Source organism: Halichoeres trimaculatus, unplaced genomic scaffold, assembly GCF_033239565.1.
Source record: "Halichoeres trimaculatus isolate MK-OKI-2021-1 unplaced genomic scaffold, fHalTri1.1 fHalTri1_scaffold_11, whole genome shotgun sequence".
In the NCBI taxonomy this organism is placed as follows: Eukaryota; Metazoa; Chordata; class Actinopteri; order Labriformes; family Labridae; genus Halichoeres; species Halichoeres trimaculatus.
Window position 1 is genome coordinate 21,960,015 of NW_027437189.1, and position 21,105 is coordinate 21,981,119.

The 21,105-nt window shown below is 39.6% G+C and overlaps 1 protein-coding gene across 2 annotated transcripts in view; it reads left to right on the forward strand.

The window, feature by feature from the left end:
• The first annotated feature begins 1,774 nt into the window (after positions 1–1,774).
• The window catches only part of LOC141798896 (putative E3 ubiquitin-protein ligase DTX3), a 29,503-nt gene continuing 10,172 nt past the window's right edge, over positions 1,775–21,105 (forward strand). The window contains exons 1-3 of one of the 2 annotated variants that reach the window (XM_074680819.1): positions 1,775–2,138; positions 6,485–6,702; positions 6,974–7,055. In XM_074680819.1, the coding sequence (XP_074536920.1) occupies positions 1,833–2,138; positions 6,485–6,702; positions 6,974–7,052 (603 nt within the window). In that variant the 5' untranslated portion in view covers positions 1,775–1,832 and the 3' untranslated portion in view covers positions 7,053–7,055. Of the gene's footprint in view, positions 2,139–6,484; positions 6,703–6,973; positions 9,267–21,105 lie in introns of those variants that run through there. The other variant, XM_074680817.1, reaches the window with a different exon arrangement.

Genomic DNA, 21,105 nt, shown 5'->3' on the forward strand with positions numbered 1-21,105 from the left:
TTATGTTTGGGTTTGTGTTGAATATTTAATGGGGATCCAAAATAAACCGAGTACGAAACAAGTGACTTAATATCAGATCTTACATGAGTGAGGGTTGTAGCCTCTAATTAAAGATTAGTGCCACTCACACTTTTCTGTTCATAAAAAATTATGCAACATCAAGACACTGAACTCAGGTACTTAAAATTAAGTGAAGGTTGTGGTATTAAACATATGCAAAAGTGATATTGTCTACACTTTATAGATGTAAAATGACAATGAATTGCTCAGCGGATATACAACATCCCAAGCACTTTGCCATCCCAGCCTTACAAAGAAATATTAATAGTAATAATGTACTTTGAAAAAAATTTGAAAACAAGTGATGATTTATCTAAATATTAAAAAGTCAGAATCATGAAGAGTTTACATTTCCAATTTGGTTAGTGGTATACTTGTGTTAGCTTGCCAAAAATATGGAATCTTTTTTTTCTTCTCAGGCTTCATACACACACTATGTTTTTAATTCAAAAGAAAAACTACAGACCTGCTAAGCAACACATTGCCCAAGTCACACCTGTCTGCAAGACCTTTACAAACCAAATTCCTATAACTTTGAGATGCATTAAAATGTGTACATACAGCTCTATTATTTGCAAATCATTTAACCCCAATTTTCATATCAAATCAGCATTTCAAAATGCTAGTACTGGTAAATGTTGTCGATTGCACATATACTCTCGTTCTAACTTTGATTACAGCAACATGGGTCTTAAATGTTGGGACAAACGTGTTTACCATTGTTCTTCCATCTCTCTTTTTTTCATACAAACACTTCAGAATTGAGAAATGTTGCCCTATTCTTGCCTGATAAAAGACTCATGCTGCTCAAAAGTTCAGGGTCTCATTTATCATGTTTTTGGTTAAGGACGTGCCAAATATTTTCAGTGGTTAACAAGTGAAGAATGCAGGCTGGCAAGAAACTTGTATTCTTCTGATACAGATCCATGCTGTTGTAATTTGTGCAGAATATGGTTTGGTATCATCTTGCTGCATGATACAAGGTCTACACAAGGCAGCAAACCTCGGCACGGTCTTTTTACACCTTATTTGTTACTAACCTGTTAGAAAATAACCTAATTAGTTAAGATAGCTTCCAACAGTTTTTGCATTATTTGTTGTTATATTTTGGAGAGGCATCAAAATAAAAACTGGCATCTTGTTTTCATCACCATCATTAAAAACACAAACAACAACAACAAAAGTTAGAACAAAAGTTTCCACATTTGAAATGTCATTTGCAGGTTTTTAGGGTTTTAATATTTGCTGACCATGATATTGTCAGCAGTTCAAACAGTGCCCACTCAGAAAAAGGCAGAAATTTGCTACTTAACAGCAACCTTTTTTTTCCTCTTTTCACTGTGACTGGAGCTTACAAAGTACAGATTGTTAAATGTAATAATATCCAGCAACAATACGTTCACTTGTAGTATATATATATATATATATATATATATATATATATATATATATATATATATATATATATATATATATATATATATATATATATATATATATATATATATATATATTCAACCATTCCTGTGGTAGATTCTTCTCTCAAAGAAAAACCGGCGTTTATTTTCAAGTGAAAGTGTGACATTTATTATTGTACTTTTTAGTCGAAATTAACAACGTTGAGCATTGACCAATCAGAGGTCAGTATTGGCATCACTTCCTTAGTTGAGTAAAACCGGTAGCCGTGCGGTACTTTCCTACTTGTGACATCACATTTACCCAACCTCGGATACACCCATGCCAGCATGAGGCAGCATACCCGGAAATAAACAATGGAGGACAAACTGAGGAATAATTCTGATATGACCCTTGAATTTACAGAGGACTGTGTCATTTGCTTGGACAAAATTAAAGACAGGAAATCGTTGAAGTGCTTCCACGCGTTTTGCTCGGAATGTATTGACTTACTTTTCAAGTTTAAACCCGCCTGTCCTGTGTGCAACACATACTACGGAGAGTACAGAGGGACCCAACCGGAGGGCACGATGAAAGTGACCCGCAGCTGGCAGAGCTTACCTGGCTTTGAAAAGCATGGAGCGATTATCATTGAGTACAACTTCCCGTCAGGGATACAAGGGGTGAGGCTGTGACTGGAAACTCAAGCTGCTTAACCCTTTCATGCATAGAGGTCACTACAGTGTACAGCTGTTTAAAAGTGTTAATTCTCTAATTATGCTCGTAATTTTGGGCACAGCTGCATATAGTCCACTCTAGTGGAAGCTATTGCATCATCCCACACAAAAAAATCCCATTGGTAGGTCATTGCAATGGGAAAAAGTAGTCAGTAAAACCAAGATGGCCGACAGACAGGGAGAAAGATCAACCACCTCAGCTATTTCGGTTTCTACCTTCTACAAAAAGATACCATTGCAGGTAAAAAAAATATAACTGCATCAAATTACATCTAAGGTGGTATATTATGTCAAGATTTTTCAAGTTTTGATTTTATTTTTGGAGGAAATACCAATTAATCATCTGTCCACTCAACTGTACGTCATGCATCACAAGCTATGTTTCAACTTAAATGCAATGTTAATTACTACCAATATTGGTCTTAAAAATAATTCATATCCTGTAGTGCTTTGACTGTAAATCAACTGCTTTATGTTTTTATAATGTAATTTGAGTTTTTTTTATATATATATATCCATATCTTCGTAGGGCTTAAAAAGGCAGGCATACAGGGTTATAGAGGAGTTTCCAGACTCAAGTGAGGAAGACTGTGCTTCAGGTAGCAGTGATGAGGAATGGCTTCCAGTACATAAAGGTACAAGGAGAGAAGCAGAATCAGGCAGTGATAGTGAAGGTGAGGAGGCTGGAAATGTTGCTGAAGGAGATGAGGCTGATGAAGGAGATGAAGCTGATGAAGGAGATGAGGCTGATGAAGGAGGCGAGACAGATGAACCTGAGGGACCACCACCTTCCAGAGCTCAGGGGAAAAAAGCAAAGGAAAAGGGAGTCAGAAATGTTTGGAAAGCTAAGGATAACCAGTTTGAGGGAGACCTGCCTCCTTTCTTAGGAGAGAGCAAGATGAATGTTGAGGGAACAGATCCAATAGATTTCTTCATGCATCTTTTCACCCAGGATATGATTGATGACATTGTGTACAATACAAACCTGTATGCGGTCCAGAAAGGAAAAGACACATTGGCATTGACCTCAGAGGAGTTCAAAACATTTCTTGGCATTAATATGGTAATGTCATATATCAGATACCCAAGATCCAGAATGTACTGGTCATCAGAGACAGGCCTTCGTCTTGATCTCATAGCTGATGCAATGCCAGTGAACAGATTCGAGCAAATTCTAAGGTACATGCACTTTGTTGACAATTACTCTCTGGACTCTGAAACTGCTGACAGGTTTGTCAAAATCAGGCCAATCTTGGATGCACTCAAGGAAACCTTCCGCTCAGCACTTGATGCAGAAGAATTTCAGTCTGTCGATGAGATGATGATTCCCTACAAGGGACGCCTCTCTATCAAACAATATGTCCCCAAAAAACCCAAGCCCTGGGGACTGAAAGTGTGGGTGCGAGCAGGATCCTCTGGGTACATGTACAACTTTGAACCATATCAAGGTCCAGCTGGTGGACGAGGTAAGATCAGTCAGCTGGGAATGGCTGGAGATGTAGTCATGCGCCTTTGTGAAGACATTCAGGGCAAGAATCACAAGGTGTTTTTCGACAATTTTTTTTGCACCATTCCCCTCCTTCAAGCACTGGAACACCAAGGGATCTATGGCACTGGCACATGCAGAATCAACAGGCTCCATGGAGCACAAGAGAAGCTCAACAGTGAAAAGCAACTCAAGCAAAAAGGAAGAGGATCTGTCTCTGTCGTGACCAGTGCTCAAAACATCACTGTCACACGTTGGTTGGATAGCTCAGTGATTCACGTGGCGTCTTCCTGCACTGGCCTGTCCCCAACAGATGTGGCACAGAGATGGAGCAAGAAAGAGAAGAAGATGCTCAACATCCAAAGGCCGTTCTCTGTGAAGCTGTACAATCAGCATATGGGTGGAGTAGATCTGATGGATCAGTGTGTTGCAATGTATCCCCACAGACGCAGAAACAAACGGTGGTACATCAGGGTGTTCTTTCATTTCCTTGATGTTACAACTGTAAATGCCTGGCATCTCTATAGAATGTCTCAAAATGAAGCAAAGGATCTTCTGCAGTTCAAAGCATCGACAGCTCGTGCTCTCATCAATGCAGGATCTGTGAAGATACATGCCAGAGGCAGACCCAGTGCCACTCCACCACCTGCAAAACGGAGAGCAGTGTCTAAGGCCCCCCCTGAGATCCGGTATGCCCCCGGAAACCACTGGCCCCAGGTCAAGGAAGCAAAAAATGCCAGCAGATGCCAAGATAGTGCATGCACACGAAGAACCAAGTACACATGCATGCAGTGTCTTGTAGCATTGTGCCCTGGATGCTTTGGCAACTATCATAGAAAATGAGAAAGGAGAAGAGATGCTCAGTTTGGAGACTTGACATGAATATGAGAAACGATACTACAAGGATCTACGCTCAGTTCAGTGACTGTTATTTTTGTTACACTGTTCTCAGTTCAGGGGGATTGTCTTTATTTTGTTACCTTGTTTGCAGGTGGACAGCAAATGTATGATACATGCTAAGATACTAAGGGGAGAGGAGATGCTCCATTCAGAGACATGATAGGGATACGAGAGAAGATACTACGAGGATCTGTGTTCAGTTCAGTGACTGGTATTTTTTGATACACTAACCTCAGTTCAGAGGGATTGTCTTTATTTTGTTACCTTGTTACCAGGGAAGTGGAGGAACCACTATTCCAACATGAAACAATAATACAAGTGTATAACTGAATTGCAACAAAAAAATCATAATTACCACGTTATTACACTGTTATTTACAGTACGAAATGCATGAAGTACACTTAAGTGGACAAATAAATATATCTTTATAAAATTAAGATAAAGTTTTTTTTAAGAAAAACCCTTGTTTTACATCCCTAAAGAAGAATAAAAACACTGAGTAAAAAAATCCTGACTGATCTTATCATAATTCATGCATGAAAGGGTTAATATAATGACTGTCCACCAGAGGACGCTGTTGTTTGTTGTGATAGTCCCTCAGTTCTGCATGGACAATTTCATACACATGAATACTTTATGATCAGACATCAGTTTAATTGATCTTCGCCTTACTATGACGCAAGAGTTTTCTTACTGGAGTTCGGTACGCTGTGGAGAAAATACTACAATTCACTGCACTACAAATATAGGAGCATGCGCAGTTCTATGAGGAAGTGATTTGGGAGTTCTATCCTTGAGTTGCCATAGAACCAGTGTGGAGGTGGGAAAGGGCACAGTTATTTGGTTGATACATAATCTGTTGGATAAGTCACATAGACCAGAGCTCCAAGATTGATGCGCCAAAAAGAAGGTCATCATTTCCATGCTTTAACTGAAAACTGTTATATAATACCCTTGATATCTCAAATCTAAAGAGATTTCTTCAAAGTTTAACAACCTCTCACTGGTTTTATCATGTATTAGTCATTGATTTATTACCCTGTGCAGTAATTTTAATTCTCTGTTTGTTATTCCTGAAAAATATTGGGATGGTCAAGGTAATGCTTGGATATGCTCTTCCAGTGATGTAAGACAGAAAGTTTCCAATCTACAGTAAGTGTGCTTGGGACAGGAAAAAAAAGGTTTTTTGAAAAAATTATTAATTCTCTCAGTCAGCATGTTGTTTATGATTGCCTCATTTAATCTCTACAGTGGGCAGATTCAATGAATAACAAAATCAATTCCCACCTCTTTTTATAAACACGTTTCCACATTCACATTATAACGACAGCAGGAGCAGGGCTGTGTGTGTGTGTGCTGGTTAGTTAGTTTATATGACTACCACATTACTCATTAAACATGAAGTAGGTGTGTTTTTAGGGATCTGGTGAGAGAAATGGGTTAAAAAGGTGAATTTCTTCTTGAGGTGGATGTACCTAAAACAAAGAATATAACATATTCTACAGGTCACGAAATGAAGGGAAGAGATGTGTGAGTAGGAGAGGGACACGGAGAGATGTTGTATATTTTTGGATGTTGTGTAACACTGAAGGCGTCTTAAAGCTTCTGATGTGTCTGTTGTATGTGGGAATGCTTTCTGTGTGTGAGGAGGATTTCAGAAAGGGAAACTCTGTCAGCCACCATGCTGGCAGTAGAGTCACTGTTTCCCTCTCACACACCACAATGGAGAAAAACCCAATGATACGTCCTTGCTGAATTTAAGAATGAGCTTCACATCCTGATTTATTTTACAAAGAGCCTTATCTTAGTAATGTAAATGTAAACTTACACATATCTTAAGGGAAGTTATCATCAGGATACAAGATCAAAGTGTGTTACATAATGACTTTTGTTCATCACATTACAGCCAGAGCACCCAAACCCTGGGGTAAGGTACAGCAGAACCTCTCGCACAGCCTTCCTGCCTGCCTCTGAGGAAGGTGAAAAAGTCCTCAAGCTGCTGAAGAAAGCCTTCGCCAGGAGACTCATTTTCACCATTGGGAGATCTGTGACTACAGGCCTTAACAACGTCATCACCTGGAACGACATTCATCACAAGACCAGAATGGATGGTGGTCCTCAATGGTGAGCATATTATTGATGAACAAAAGCTTTAAAAAGAAAAAAATCTTAAAAGCAGGTGTCAAAGCATCAATCATATCTACACACTGCTTTACATTATTTGAAGATTTGTATGGTTTTTTTGGTGCCTGTTGAACAACTCCTTTTATATATGGTGCAGTAAAGCTCTTGTAAGTCACATTTTGTTTGGTGATAACATAACACTACGCAGCTAAAGAATAAGCTCCTGATTTGTACTCACTTCATTTTCTGCTTGTTCCTTTGACCATTACAGTTTTGGATATCCAGACCCAGATTATTTATCCAGGGTTCAAGAGGAACTTCGTCTCAAAGGGGTGACAGAAGATAACTGATGGGTGAAGACCATCCACACACATCTTTTAGTACTGTTTAACACTGTTACATGAAATTTTATAAAAAAGATTCATTTCTGCACTTTGGACACTTTAAGCTGGAATCCTCATTACTGGCACTCTTAGAGTTTAATTTTTTCTCTGTCTGCACCTGGGATGATTTTACAGTGACTTGATTGGGGCTTGTACCTAGATTTTCAGCCATAAACAGTCCTTGCAAAATTAATTCTAATAACAATGTTTATTTGTTTACTGTACATTCATTAAGGAAAACAAAGATGACTCTGCACAAGGTCAGGGTTGATAGTAGCAGAGACCACATTTTGTTACAGTATTTTACCCTGAAGGTGGCGCATTGATGACGCAAGCAGCTGCTTTATTTGATAAAGCATGATGCATTCATAGCAAGATGGGCAAAGTGGTGTCACTTTTGGGTTTTTGTTCTTCATAAGCTGACAATCGTGCCTTGAAAACTGGAAAGCAGTCATATGATAAAAAGTAAACTAACCCTGTGGAGTGATGTTTTGAGTGCGAGTCCTCCTCAGTGAAGGGGTTTAAAAACCATGAACCATTAGGCGTGGTTTTACGCCTAAACCAAAGTTATCACCTTAAATTCATCACAATTAGCAAAATGGTGAAAACAGTTGGCACTAGAAAGAGCTTCACATCTGCATAGCATCTGTTTATTGCTGATATGACATATGCCTTCATGAAGATAGTCATTTCCCTGTAGGAGCCCTCAAAACAGACTGGGTCTAATAGATTGGGGCAACTAAAAGTCTGGATTATGTGGAAGTTTTTGAATACAAAAAAGTTTTTTTTTAATCAATACCACCATTAATATTTACTGTGAAAATATAGAATAAGGACGGCACAGTGTAATGCCTTATCTGATGCTTATCTGGTGGCAGCAGCATCAGTCATCGAAGAATAACAGGTTATATGGCTTTCAAAGACTGTATTGATTTTAGTGTTCTACAGCTGGCTTAAAACTCTTCACGGCTGCTTTAACGTCAATAAATAATTAGAAGCACCACATGTCTTATTTTCCATAATATTTATCATATTATTATATAATTTAGTGCCTTTAAAAATGGAAGCCAAAAGCCCAGAAAAAAGAAATGTCCATGTAGTGTCAGAAATAATCAGACTTTATTACAGGATCTATTAAGCTCATAAAATATTTGATTATATTCAATCTACTTCCACTAGAGGGCAATATCCTCCTCAAAGACAGCTTTGATCGTGTCTGCTTGGTGTGCAGCTGTTTCATGATTAAAAAAATTCACAGTGTCACAGCAAATCTAAACCTCAACTCAGAAGGTCTCAAAAGAGAGGAACAGATTATCCTCTGCTGATGAGTTGTGTGTTTCTGTGGTGCTCTGTGCAGTTTTAGCAGCAGCTCACACTTTTGCATGCCTATCACCCTGCGTTGGTTGGATCTCATTGAGTTGAACATTTCTTCATGGCGGTGCAAAATAAGGTTAAATTGAAACCGTCAGGTGGATGTGCATTGAAATTTGGGGCTAAGAAAGGCAAAGAGTCACATCAGTTTGTCTGCTTAATGTCTCAGCAATAATGACTCAAACAAAGATAAAGATACTGCAAAAGGGAAAACATTGTACTATGTATTTTTTTATGGATCAATGAGGGACACAAACTCTCTGTTTATGCTTTACACTTGGCTCGCTGACTGTCACCCATTTACGAAATTACTTCTGAAAACAATATCCAGCTGATATTTTCTCTAGGGCAAATAGTTCAGTGATGTTGGGCAAGGAAATACTTTTAACCCCTGTTTCTTATCAGAGAGAGTGCACATGTGATGGAGAAGAGTCACTGGCCACTGCCTTCACTGTGCTTTAGCTGCTGGGGGCACTCCTATGGCCTACAGCAGTGGTTCTCAAATGGGGGTACGTGTACTCCAGGGGGTACGCAAGATTCAAAAATGTATATTCAAGAAATAGCAACCAAGCAAAATTCATTTAACACTATTTATTCAATCAATGTTTGAATCTCCTATAAGTTTAATTTCATAAAAAGACTATTATATGCAATAGACACAAAGTACAGCACTGTGTTCAGCATCCTTCTTTCCAACCAAAACTGCAGTGCGCTTGTTAGGGGCATCTGCTACTTCTCTTTCATCCTCATTCACTGCCTTGTGTTCATTGGTTTTCCTTTACATTTTTTTCCTTTCTGCTGTATCCCATAAATGGGCATTATTAACAACTTCATGAACACCTTATTTTACATTTGAATGTAATTTACATTTGGACAGACAGTAGATTTTTTTTTCTAGGAAGACCAGATTGTGCAAAAATAAATAAATAATTAATAGATATATTAAAAAAGAACATGGAGCTGTAAATATACTTAAAATACTGAGAGATTCTCTGGAATTTGGCTCAGGCTTCTACTTTGAATTTTACTTTCAGTTCAGTGAAGGTAACCCACATTTCAGCATAAAATGTTCCATGTGAAAAGCTTAAGAGTTTCCAAAGACATCCTCCTATCTGACTGTCTGAAGATTTTTTTTATTAACTGCAAAGTGTATCCTTGATTAAACTGAAATATCATCAGGCATACAAATATTTATATTAAAAGAAAGATCCCTTTTGGCTATCTAAAACAGTGAAATAGAAGATTGACATAGAGAGGTAGATGAGCAACACTCAGGGTGGATTACATCCATGTAAAGAGTCAGTGAAAAGCCTCCTTTATTAAACAGACTGATGAAAGAGTGAAAATAAGCTCTCAGTCCATGGATTAGGACAGATGCATCTGTAGCTTCTTTGGCTGATTTCCATCAAATGCCTCTCGACTCTGCTGTTGCAGGATGACTCGAATATTCTCCTGTCAAGTTCTGAAAATAGCACCACGACTCTCAGGGTGTGATTAGACGGACGCTCAAGGAACACACAGACATGCAATCGCATCAGACGAGAGATGTTCACTGTTTCCTGGACTAGGGATGATAAGAAAATCATTATGTGACAATGCAGAACTGTTGTTATCGCCCTCTCTCCCCACTGTGCTCCTTAATTAGAGTGTCTGTGGATGTGGGGAGAACCCTGGCACATTGCCTGCCTGTCTCCTCATCCTCTGCTCCTCTGCTGCTACAGGCACCCAATCCCAGACAAACCTGTCTCTCCAGGAGCAGGGCACACACTGCTCTGTGTCTCCTTTCACTGTAATGAGGATCACCTCCACCACATGTAGCCTACTTACCTTTGAAGCTGTATTTTTATATCTTCACTCTATTAGTGTGACACATTTGACAGAGATACAGATCCAGTGGCTTCTGGAATTAAAAATCTTCATAAATCAAAACTGTAATGGACAAGTTTGGATATTCCAGGCTGTCAGTGTGTTGGGTAAACTGGCAGGAGGAGCTTTTGTGTGGCAGAATGTCAACCCACACCGCTGACATGCTCATTCACTGCGCCTGAGGCTGTTTGCTTAAGAACAGTGAAGTGGCTGTGGGTGTATGGGTGCTTGTGCTTCTGTGGCTTTTGTCTGTGTGCCCTTGACTGTATCTGTGCATACTGTATGCAAGGATACACACTGGTGACTGTGTGTGTGTGTGTGTGTGTGTGTGTGTGTGTGTGTGTGTGTGTGTGTGTGTGTGTGTGTGTGTGTGTGTGTGTGTGTGTGTGTGTGTGTGTGTGTGTGTGTGTGTGTGTGTGTGTGTTGCAGTTTCTCATTCTATTGTCTGATTCATAGCCTAGACGGCATGGCTTTTTGTCTGCCAGTTTTTGCAGTGATGCTGATTCTCTGACTTTGTGTGTGTGTTCAGGACTAACAGCAGAGATGGATGCTGATTGGCTAGAAATGTTCTTCATTAACAGCGATCATGCATGTGATCATCACCACCTGTGGTTTGTGAGAGACAAACAAAACTGACTCAATGTTTTATCACGCTTTGACACACCTCAGAGTCTGATTGATTTCGAAATTGAGAAGGGATATTTTCCAAAGTACTGAACTCCTTTTGTTGTCCCTCCTGTCTGAATCCTCAGCCTTGGTCATCCACTTCTACACTACCTCATGCACAAGCAATTAGCTTTGGCTGTCATGGCAACTAGCATGACATTTTTATCATTTTATAGAAAAGAATGTCGACCAAGGCCACTCTTTCTTCTGAACATCTGCCACCTTCTTTTTTCACCTCTAATAGGAAAACGGTTTCTTTCCTTTCAAATGGAAACAGTCTGTGAAGGTGTGAAGAAAAACTAATGAGCCTCTTTTAAAACAGGCACATACAAGGCAAAATGTGCATTTGGTGTTTTACTTAGAGAGTGTGAAGAGTACAGTGACATACAACTACTACAAGAAGACGTAGGAGACTGAAAATTGCATATAAAAATCATATCTAATGGGTCATCTTGGATAGCAGCCCTGTTTTCTAACACTCGTACTACCAGAGATGGATTATGTAATCAGTGTTAACCATGTATTTCAGTATCGCCAAGAAAGCATCATTATTATTTAAACAATGTGCTCTGGAGTTATTCCGGGGCACAAGCTTTTAAGACTTCACATTGCATATGAATATGAACTGTCTCATGAAAAATTTGTTCTACAACAATCCCACAATTTCAGGTTGTATAATGCTTAACCAAGAATATGCTAGAAAAACTTTCTCTGCTGCAGCTGCATGGCATTCTTGGTCTGCACAAAGATTTATTCATCCCAGTATGATGTAACTGTTTCTGTTACAGGGGCATCTGTGCAGGGACCTGATGCAAATCCAGAGAAACTTAAACCAGCAGAACCATCAGACAAGAAATGCCATCTCTAAAACACGTTTTCTTTTACGGCTCTCAAGGTTGCGTTGATAATGCAGGAGGCACTGGTCCTTACCTGTGGCTTGTTGATGAAAAGACGTCACACTTCCTCTGGGCTTAGCCCGGGCTCCTAAACGGGTAAACAGAACAGCTGCACCCGTACAGCACAGTCAGCGTTTTATCAGAAGAGTAAACAGAAAGCTTAATCATGTCAGATAATTATAGCAAGAGTTGACTATGAGCTGTGAGTAACCAGTGCTACTGCAGCATGTCCTCCTGTGACACATAAATCAGAATGAGTCATAGCACATTTACATATTCTTAGCTTAACCAGTGTCCCTGTTACAAAAAAAAAATGTCTCAGGTTATCACAACATGGTGCAATAATAGACAGGGAAAAAAACTTAACAGTGAGTATTGCATATATTTCTTAAACCAAAAGGTATGATGAAATGAGGAGTTTTAGTATTCTTTGAAAAATAACCTTTGCAGTTTTAAATGACCTGGAAATACAATATCCCGGGCCCAGGCAAGACTGTCAGCAGGCACGATTTGATAAAGTATGATGCCAGATAAATGATAAAACAATAGACACCCCCCACCCCCCCCCCCCCCACCCCCCAAAAAAATAAAAAAAATAAAAAAAATAAAAAATAAATAAAAAAATAAAATAAAATAAAATAAATAAAAAAATAAAATAAAAATAAGAATAAGAATAAAATAAAATACAAATAAAAATAAAATGAAAAACAAAAAAGATTTGATACCATGCAATGAAACCAAAAATATTTAGACACAATTAAGTACAAATCAAAAGAGATTTTAAGATACGATTTGAAACTAGAAAAGCACTCAGAGAGCACAGACCTTCGCCAAGCATATCATGATAGTCAGGCAACACTTTAGTCCTACTTTAATGTTATACTCCCTTTCAGCAGACTGTCTGCAACAATTTGTTGTTAGTTGCAGGTTTGTACAATAATTTGTTACCTGACAGTGTTGAAAATTAGGATGACCCAGTACATATTCCATGTTTTGGATCTTGGTATCCAGAATATTGCCAGGATCTGGATCGTACTTTTACATCTGTCAGAAATTATGGTGACCTTGTCTTGTATTGTTTTGCAAAGCAATTTGACCATTTATCCTGGAGTTGTTTACACATATGGTGAAACGGCCCTATCTCACAATGATAAAGAATCCTTTATCCAGATGGTGATCCAGATCACCTCCAAAATTTAATCACTTCTTCCTTATCCCATTTTGAACATTTCCTGAAAATTTCATCAAGATCCGTTTATTACTTTTTGAGTGATGTTGTTCACAGACAAACAAACAGAAAGACAAACTCTCTCAAAAACATAATCTCCTTGGCGAAGGTAATTATGAAACTCAATAGTAAGTTGGGCAATTTAATACCATACCAAACCAAACTGTGTCATCAGAAACTATAAGGACTGATTCCACGAGGTTCCTTATAGTGGAACAGTGCTTCAATGACAGGATATGATACATAACAATATAGTCACCACCGTATGATAGACGATACAGTCCAAACATTTTAAAGTAATATAATATGATACTGTTTGACACAATATTTTTATGTTATATCTTCTCTGTAGGGTCTAGTCAAGTCGCCCCTGTTTTGAACTCTATGAAGTTGCCATCCATGTCTTTAACAACAGCAAACAAATCTGAAGCCTTTTCTTTCTGTATAACTTTGTATTTTTTCCTGAGTAAAAATGTCCAATGAGAGTTTAATGTAAATAATTAAATAGATTAGTCAAAACAGAGTGAAACTCTGAATATTTTGACTTCCCTCTGGAGCTCTTTGAACATCAAAAGCCATGTCAATAATTAGAGAGCCAGGGAAATGGTGAACACTGAAATAAGCAGGGTGCATACTGATTCCTGTCACAAAGTTGCCTTGGAGCCTTCCAGTCAGAATCAATGCAGGAAGGAGAGAAACTGTAAAAAAGTGCATATTTATTTTTCAAAGGCCCGCCTGGAGAAGCTGTGAATCAAAAAGGAAAAAAAAACAAACAGGAATACGAGAGCAGGAGAGACGTTGAACAGGAGGAAGAAGAAACAGTTGAGGGAGGGAGGACAGAGACAGAGGGCGGATGAAAATCCTCTGCGGGAATAACTCTGGAGCTGATGTGTTGCATAGTAACAGACAATACATTCCAGTATCTAGACCATGAGTTCATTATAACTTCTCTTTTATCTCAGAGTAGTTTCTTTTCTCATATTTCTGAGGTGATAGTACACTCCCAAACCAAGGACCTAGTTATATTTAGGATGCCTATCATAGCGTGTATGACTGTGTCATGAAAAAAATAAAAGAGCAAAACCATGTCTCTATCAAATATACAGATAGGATCACTGGATTGCCCCAATCTCAATTTCCCCTTGTGTCATACTGTAGACTGTTGAACTCTGAGTTAAATATAGACCAGTAGACAGAAACATTTGGCATGTGGTCTGATCTATGAAACCATGAGCAGGAGAGTTGGCAGAGGCTGCAGAGATGCTCAGGTTGGCAGTGATTTTTAAGTCATTTTAAGTCAGACTTTGTCCTGCAGGACTCATGTTTAGTGAGCTCATTAACTTTTCTCTGTCTCAGTGTGCTGTTTCAGTGTCTGTTCTGCATGTGTGTCAAAAAACACGCAGTAACTGGGGCTCATAATCTGAATATGCAGCACTTGTGTTTTTGACACCTCTTAATACTGTACAAGAACTGGATCCTCACTAAAAAGTCACATTTTTCCACATGCTTCCAATCTGGAAAGTTAAGTTTTAAAGATGCAGTGAAGAGAATCTGTTTTAACCAGACTGTAGAAATACCTTTTGGCCCAGAGTTACATACACTGTCGTGAAGACACTCTAAACAAGGCGTGTGTTTGTTTTGGAAATGAATGGAGACCAGACCTTTTTTTTTTACACAACTTTTCTTTGCTCAAGACAACTTTTTACCGGATACACTGTGGCAAAGTAAGTCATTTATCAACAGTTAGCGCTGTTATTTGAAATGTGACAATGAGCAAACTCTACACCATAATATACAAACAGACTATAGCCTGGTGCTCTAAGACATGTCCGTAATGTGTAATGTTTGTGAATCCTGGTTATGTCCTGCCAGTCATCTACCAAACAGAGCTAACGTAACCTCACTCTTCATTTTATTGATAGACTCTCAAGTTTGAACAGACCACTGCAGAATAACTGCTGACTGTGGGTTGAAATGAACATTATCACTAACAGTTAAGCCCCCGTGTTTCAGCCTTTAGCTCGTGCTCTATCACCCTACCGTTTAGCTTTCTTCTGCTCTTCTTTTCTTTTTCTGTCTGACAGTTAAGCTCCTGTGTCCACCATCACTACAAAATTAATCACAGAAATTGTCTTCATCAGAGTAAAAAACAGTTCACTACTAAACTTTGTCAGCTGGCTGGTGTCATCATAGACACTGTGGTGTGCCGTAAATCAATCCGGATCTGGAAATAACCTATATTTGCGCTGATGATCTCATTTTAAAGAATGGCTTACAATCAGGTATACATCTCTGGAAGGGAGACTTTTCAAGTTCACTTAGAAACTCCTCACAGCCCTTTTAATCAATGTGAGACGTCAGTAAAAAAGGTTGCTTTAGTGTTTGGCTTGTAATAAAGTGTCAATTTCCATACCAATGTTTAAAAAATACCCTTTTTTAACAAGTCTCAGACACTCTACATGGACAGCAACAAATGGCGGGTCCATTTTGCAAATTATTCAAGCAAAACTTTGTTGTACCATTTGTACACTAGGTGTCTAGACATTAACAAAGCATTGTTTCTTCAAATTGTTGATGAGAGTCTAAAGCCATGTTTCCACCAAGCAGTCTGGGTCGGTTCAGTACAGTTTGGCACGATTTTGTACAGTAAAGCCTGATCCCATGTTTCCACAGCAAATTGTGTCCTCTTGTGGTTGGCGGCGTGTAAACCGGATGCCGCAAGCCCTGGCTATTAAACAATAGTGTGACGCCGTAGCAGTGCGACACAGTTTACCCCGCTAATAAATCCAGTTAAGAAGAAAAACGCGACACAGTAAACAAAGAGCATAGATGGAAGACATGCAGCATTTCATCATCTCTGTGATTGGCATGTAGCTCTTTGATACAAAGTGCAGTCAATCTTTGTTTTAGAGAAGTCTGTGTGCTGCCAGGGGAAAGTGACGATTCTTCAGTGTTGTAGCGCACCCTGCCAAGAGCGGATCGGTTCAGTCTGGCACCCATACGGAAGGGTCCCAAAAAGTGGGACGGCTCGTCTTGGTTATTTGAGTATCTGTCCCAGGATAAGTCAGTGGAAACGCCACAAAATGCGCGCCGTACCGAGATGATCCGAACCGTTCTGCTTGGTGGAAACGCGGCTTATGAGTCAGTGAACCAATTCTTGCCCAAGATTCTGACAATTTCTCTTACATTTTATACAACTACACCAAATACCTCCAAAAGCTCAAAATCTGCATAATTAATAAATAAATAAATTCAAAAAGAAAAAAAAAACAAACAAACAAAAAAAACAGACCAAACAGTTTCTGCAATGTCATTAATGCAGCATGATGTCTAATTTAATCCTAAGTGAATGAGTCAATTTTGCATTCTGTCGAGTCACTTTTTAAAGTTATAAAAAAAATTTCACAAAAGTACAACTAATGTTTATAGTAGTGCAAACATAAAGGGTAAATTAATGCTTTTTATTCATGCATGTGTGTGCACACAGTAGCCCATGTCATTATAAATACATGTGTGTTTGATCTCCAAGTGTCCTCTCTGTATGTTGCCTTGTTTCAGTTTCTCGTGTTTGCTGCCTCTCTCCAATGCAGCACTTATGTAATCTACATCAGCTCTATGCTCCAGCTCCCCCTTTGAGTATGTACATGCAAGAACATCCCTCCAGTGTGTGTTTTCTCTGTGCTCTCACAGCTCCCTTGTCACTAAGGATCAATGTCATCGCTCGCCTCAGAGTTTCTCTCACGTTGTGCGACTTCTTTAACACTCCGATGTCTGGATCTGTTGCAGCCAGGCAAACATTTAGCCCTTCTTTCCTTTTGGTCTGATCTCATTTTGTTTGGACTCAGAAATAAAAAAAACTACAGAAGAGATCCTCCCATCTGTGCACACACACACACACACACACACACACACACACACTCACACACACTCTCCTTAGCCTTTTCTTGCTCTCTATCTCTTTATTTCTTTACACCCAACCCCCCCTCAGGCAAGAGCAGAAGAGTTATTGCTCAGTGGGAGGGCCCTCTGGTCCCACATGCATCCTGGACTAAGCCGAGCACACACCTCTCCCACTCTCAAACCACTAAAGGCACATGCTCCCGCCTGTAGCCATGGTTCCCTATAGAGGAATCACAGAAATGAAAATGCACTGAAAGCTGTCTGTGGCAGCCTTGGCCTCTCTTTTGTCTGTCTCCCATCCTTCCCCCTCTGCTTGTACTTCCCTCATAGCTGCAGGGACCTTGGGGATAACAGTTGCATACATGCATGCACACTGAGTATACACTGAATACAGGCTGATCACTGATGGATGTGCTCTCTTTGGAGGAATGCACAGGTCTTTTTCATGGTTGTTGACGTGTTTTCCTCTGAGTTATAGAGAGGCTGCTTCCTTTTTGTTCATGTCCACGGGGTAAAAATGCTGATGGTGAAGCACAGCAGAGACACCAGGAGTATTTAGGTATAATTATGGAGTAATTATTACTGCTGTGCACTCAGTCTGCGGCAGCTGACCTAATCTAGCATTTTAATCAGCATGAAGGGCAAAGCATCCCTGCTTACTCCTCCACTGCTGCAGCTGAGGCGACAGTGCTCATGGGCGCTGGATGTCTCCATGTTGTTTTGGCTTGTGCGGACACACGCAGGATGTGGCCCTTAGCCAAATCCTGTGTGTTACTTTGTATGTGTGTGTCTGATGTGTGTGTGTGTGTTGGGGGGTGTACAGCCTGGTGCTCCTCTTCACCCTCTCGTGCTCACACAGTGTCACATTGTGCACAGCAGAGCACGCCTTAGCCTTTGTGTGTGGTTGCCCAGTGATCACAAAGAAGGGCAAAGAGAAATGTGCTCACTGTGTCTGTAGTGTGTGGTGTTTGTGATGTTGATGTGAGGTCTGGTTTGATACACTCACTGTTGGAATTATACTCGGACACAAAAAGCCAAAAGACTGCACAAGAAATAAAAACACCTATAAGTATAAAGAGGTGATTTATATTCTTTACTTCCATTGACTTTTGTACCACAGTTTTCTTACTACTATGTTTATTACCTCCGCCAAGGAAGTCATGTTTTTGGGAGAGTTTGTCTGTTTGTCCGTGAACAACATAACTCATAAAGTAACAAACGGATCTTGATGAAATTATCAGGCAATGTTAAAAATTGGATGAGAAAGAAGTGACTAAATTTTGGAGGTGATCTGGATCACCGTCAGGATCCAGGACTTTTTAAAGAATTCTTAATCATCGTGAGATAGGGCCGTTTTCCACGATAAATGGTCGGATTGCTTTGCAAAACAATACAAGACAAGGTCACCATAATTTCTGACAGATGTAAAAGTATCCTGGCAATATTCTGGATACTAAGATCCGTAATATGAAAAATGTGCCAGGTCATCATAATTTTCAGCTCTTTCAGTTAACAAATTATCAAACAAATCTGCAACTAACACCAAATTGTAGCAGACATTCTGCTGAAAGGGAGTATAACATTAAAGTAGGACTTGGCGAAGATCTGCGCTCTCTGAGTGCTTTTCTAGTTTACACAAATGATCCTAGTTGTAAACAATGTGAAAATATTAGCAAGAAAAAATATACTAAAGGACATTTGCATACATTTGCAACTCATGGGGATGATAATAAACTGATTGTTATGCATCCAACCAGCACCAGCTTATTTGTCTGACTTGTCCCACGGACACATTTCTAAGAGGCACAGACTTGTAAATGTACAAATACTTGTGCTTCCAACAACCACCCTATATTCATATATATAATTTTGTTTGCTTTAAAATGGCTTTGAGTATAACTACTTACCACTGTGGCCTCAGGAAACATTAAACAATTGACCAAGCACATTGGTGTTGCTGCCAGGATAGCACAAGGTCAGGAGAGAGCTCCGGGAGGACAGTAGGTTTAGCCACAGGCATGAGTTTGGGGCCAGAGGTGTCACACACACACACACACACACACACACACACACACACACACACACACACACACACACACACACACACACACACACACACACACACACACACACACACACACACACACACACACACACACACACAGAGGTTGAAACAACTGCACCTGAGCCTGGGGTTACAGAAGGAGAGCTATGCAGGTTGACAGATGCACTTAGGTCACTTAAGTGTCTTCATGTGTGAGATTTTTCTTTTTTAGAGTATCAAGTCTAAAAGAACAACAACAACAAAAAAAAAACTGCAGAAATTATGTGTATTTTAGTTTATAGTTATTTTGTGTTACTTAAACCTAAATACAGTGTTTCCTCTTTGGTATCAGTCTCAAATAAAATCATAGATTGCAGGGATAAGGGGGAATCAGGAATACTATCATCATGTTTTGTCAAATCCTTTTATACGTCCTCTATCTGAGTGTGAAACTGGCAGGACTGGGAATTGATGGGTTTGGATGTTGCCGACCTGCCCTGCACTGCGGCAGAGAGGAGACTCTTGTGTCTGTGTTTCAGGGAGAGCGCGCGTGCACAGCAGGACCGCTCATCTCATCACACCTCATCAGTAGTCAAAGATTAGCACACATCTGCACACTAGCATGTGTTGCATGCATTTTGGGCATCACCGGTGATAAGGACTGTGGATTGTCTGTATGGTTGAATTAAATCTGCCAGCAGAAAAAAACTCTAAGGACTTCTTGTTCCTTTTTGTGCTGCTTGTTGTCCTCTCAGAAAGTTATCCAAGGACCCACAACATGATTTTAATGTTACACAACAGCACTGAGGGCAGTCCACTCAGTGTGGTGTAAGTCTCCTCGGATCACCCTTTGTACAGCAGCGTCCAAATCTTTTCAGCCTGAGCACTGACTCACTGGACTAAAATGTTCCTTCTGTGTTTTTTCAAACTTCTTCAGCGACAGAAACCTTTATAGAAGCAAAATATCATTTTCTGTTGCTTCATCTTTCATAACCAACCCAGGATTTATGTAATTCATTTGAATGTCACCAGGGAGACAACTCTCTTTGCACTTTCATGAGTTACATTTTGTGAGGTAGTTTCCTGTGTATCAAAACTGATCACTTTGTTTTGCTTGCAGGATGAAATGTCTTTGATTGGGTGAAGCGTAACATATTAATCCTGGGTCAAAGTGACCCTCTGTGGCAGATGAAGACTGTTTTGAAGGCAGCCGTTCATTGCTCAGTGCAAACAAACACAGCAGGGTGGATCCTAAAAACTCGGTGGACTGTGCTGTGATGTCACGTCTCTTTAACCAAGCCCTTGAGGTACGAGCCACAGCTGAGTGGGCAATTGAACTCCCTGTGCCTGTCCAGATGTTGGCCTAATTTACCACGACTAGCAGCGTATGTGGGCCATTTACATGTCCTCACACCCAGTGTGTGTGCCTGCATGTGCACAATGTCAGCCTTTACCTCAGGTGCTCCAGCATCCACCCCACTGACATCCCATTATTCTTTTGGTTTTCAGCAAAAAGAGAAGCAGAGACAGATTTGCACAGTGGGAAAAACTTAGATTCAATCTCATAACTCCAGTTTATTAATGTTTCTGAATAATGAGACTGAATTCAAATGCTGTTTTGTTTTGTGTTAAGAAATAATATACTCCTTAATATAAACAAACTTTGGTTTGCTAGTGCAAAGCTGTTTATGTTGTCACTCACTGCAAGGCATGTGAAGCTCCTGCTGAGCGTTTACTTGACACTGTTCTTCAGCACTGTGGCACTTTATAAATCACACAGTGGGACACTAATATCACCCCTTTGCAGGATCATAGTTAAAGTATAAAGGTATAAAAGTATAGTATAAGGGTGTGATGATGACAGAGTCTTGTTACGGTGCTGCTGTACGGTGCTGATAAAACAGTAAAAAACAGTAATTAAATCAGTTGTGCAATAGCTATGGGCAAAGATTATTGTATTTTTGTAAAATTTATACAATTGTATATTTGTTTGGGCTGCTGTAATAAGTCAAGTAAAGTTATTTTCTACTAATGATTTTATGAATAATG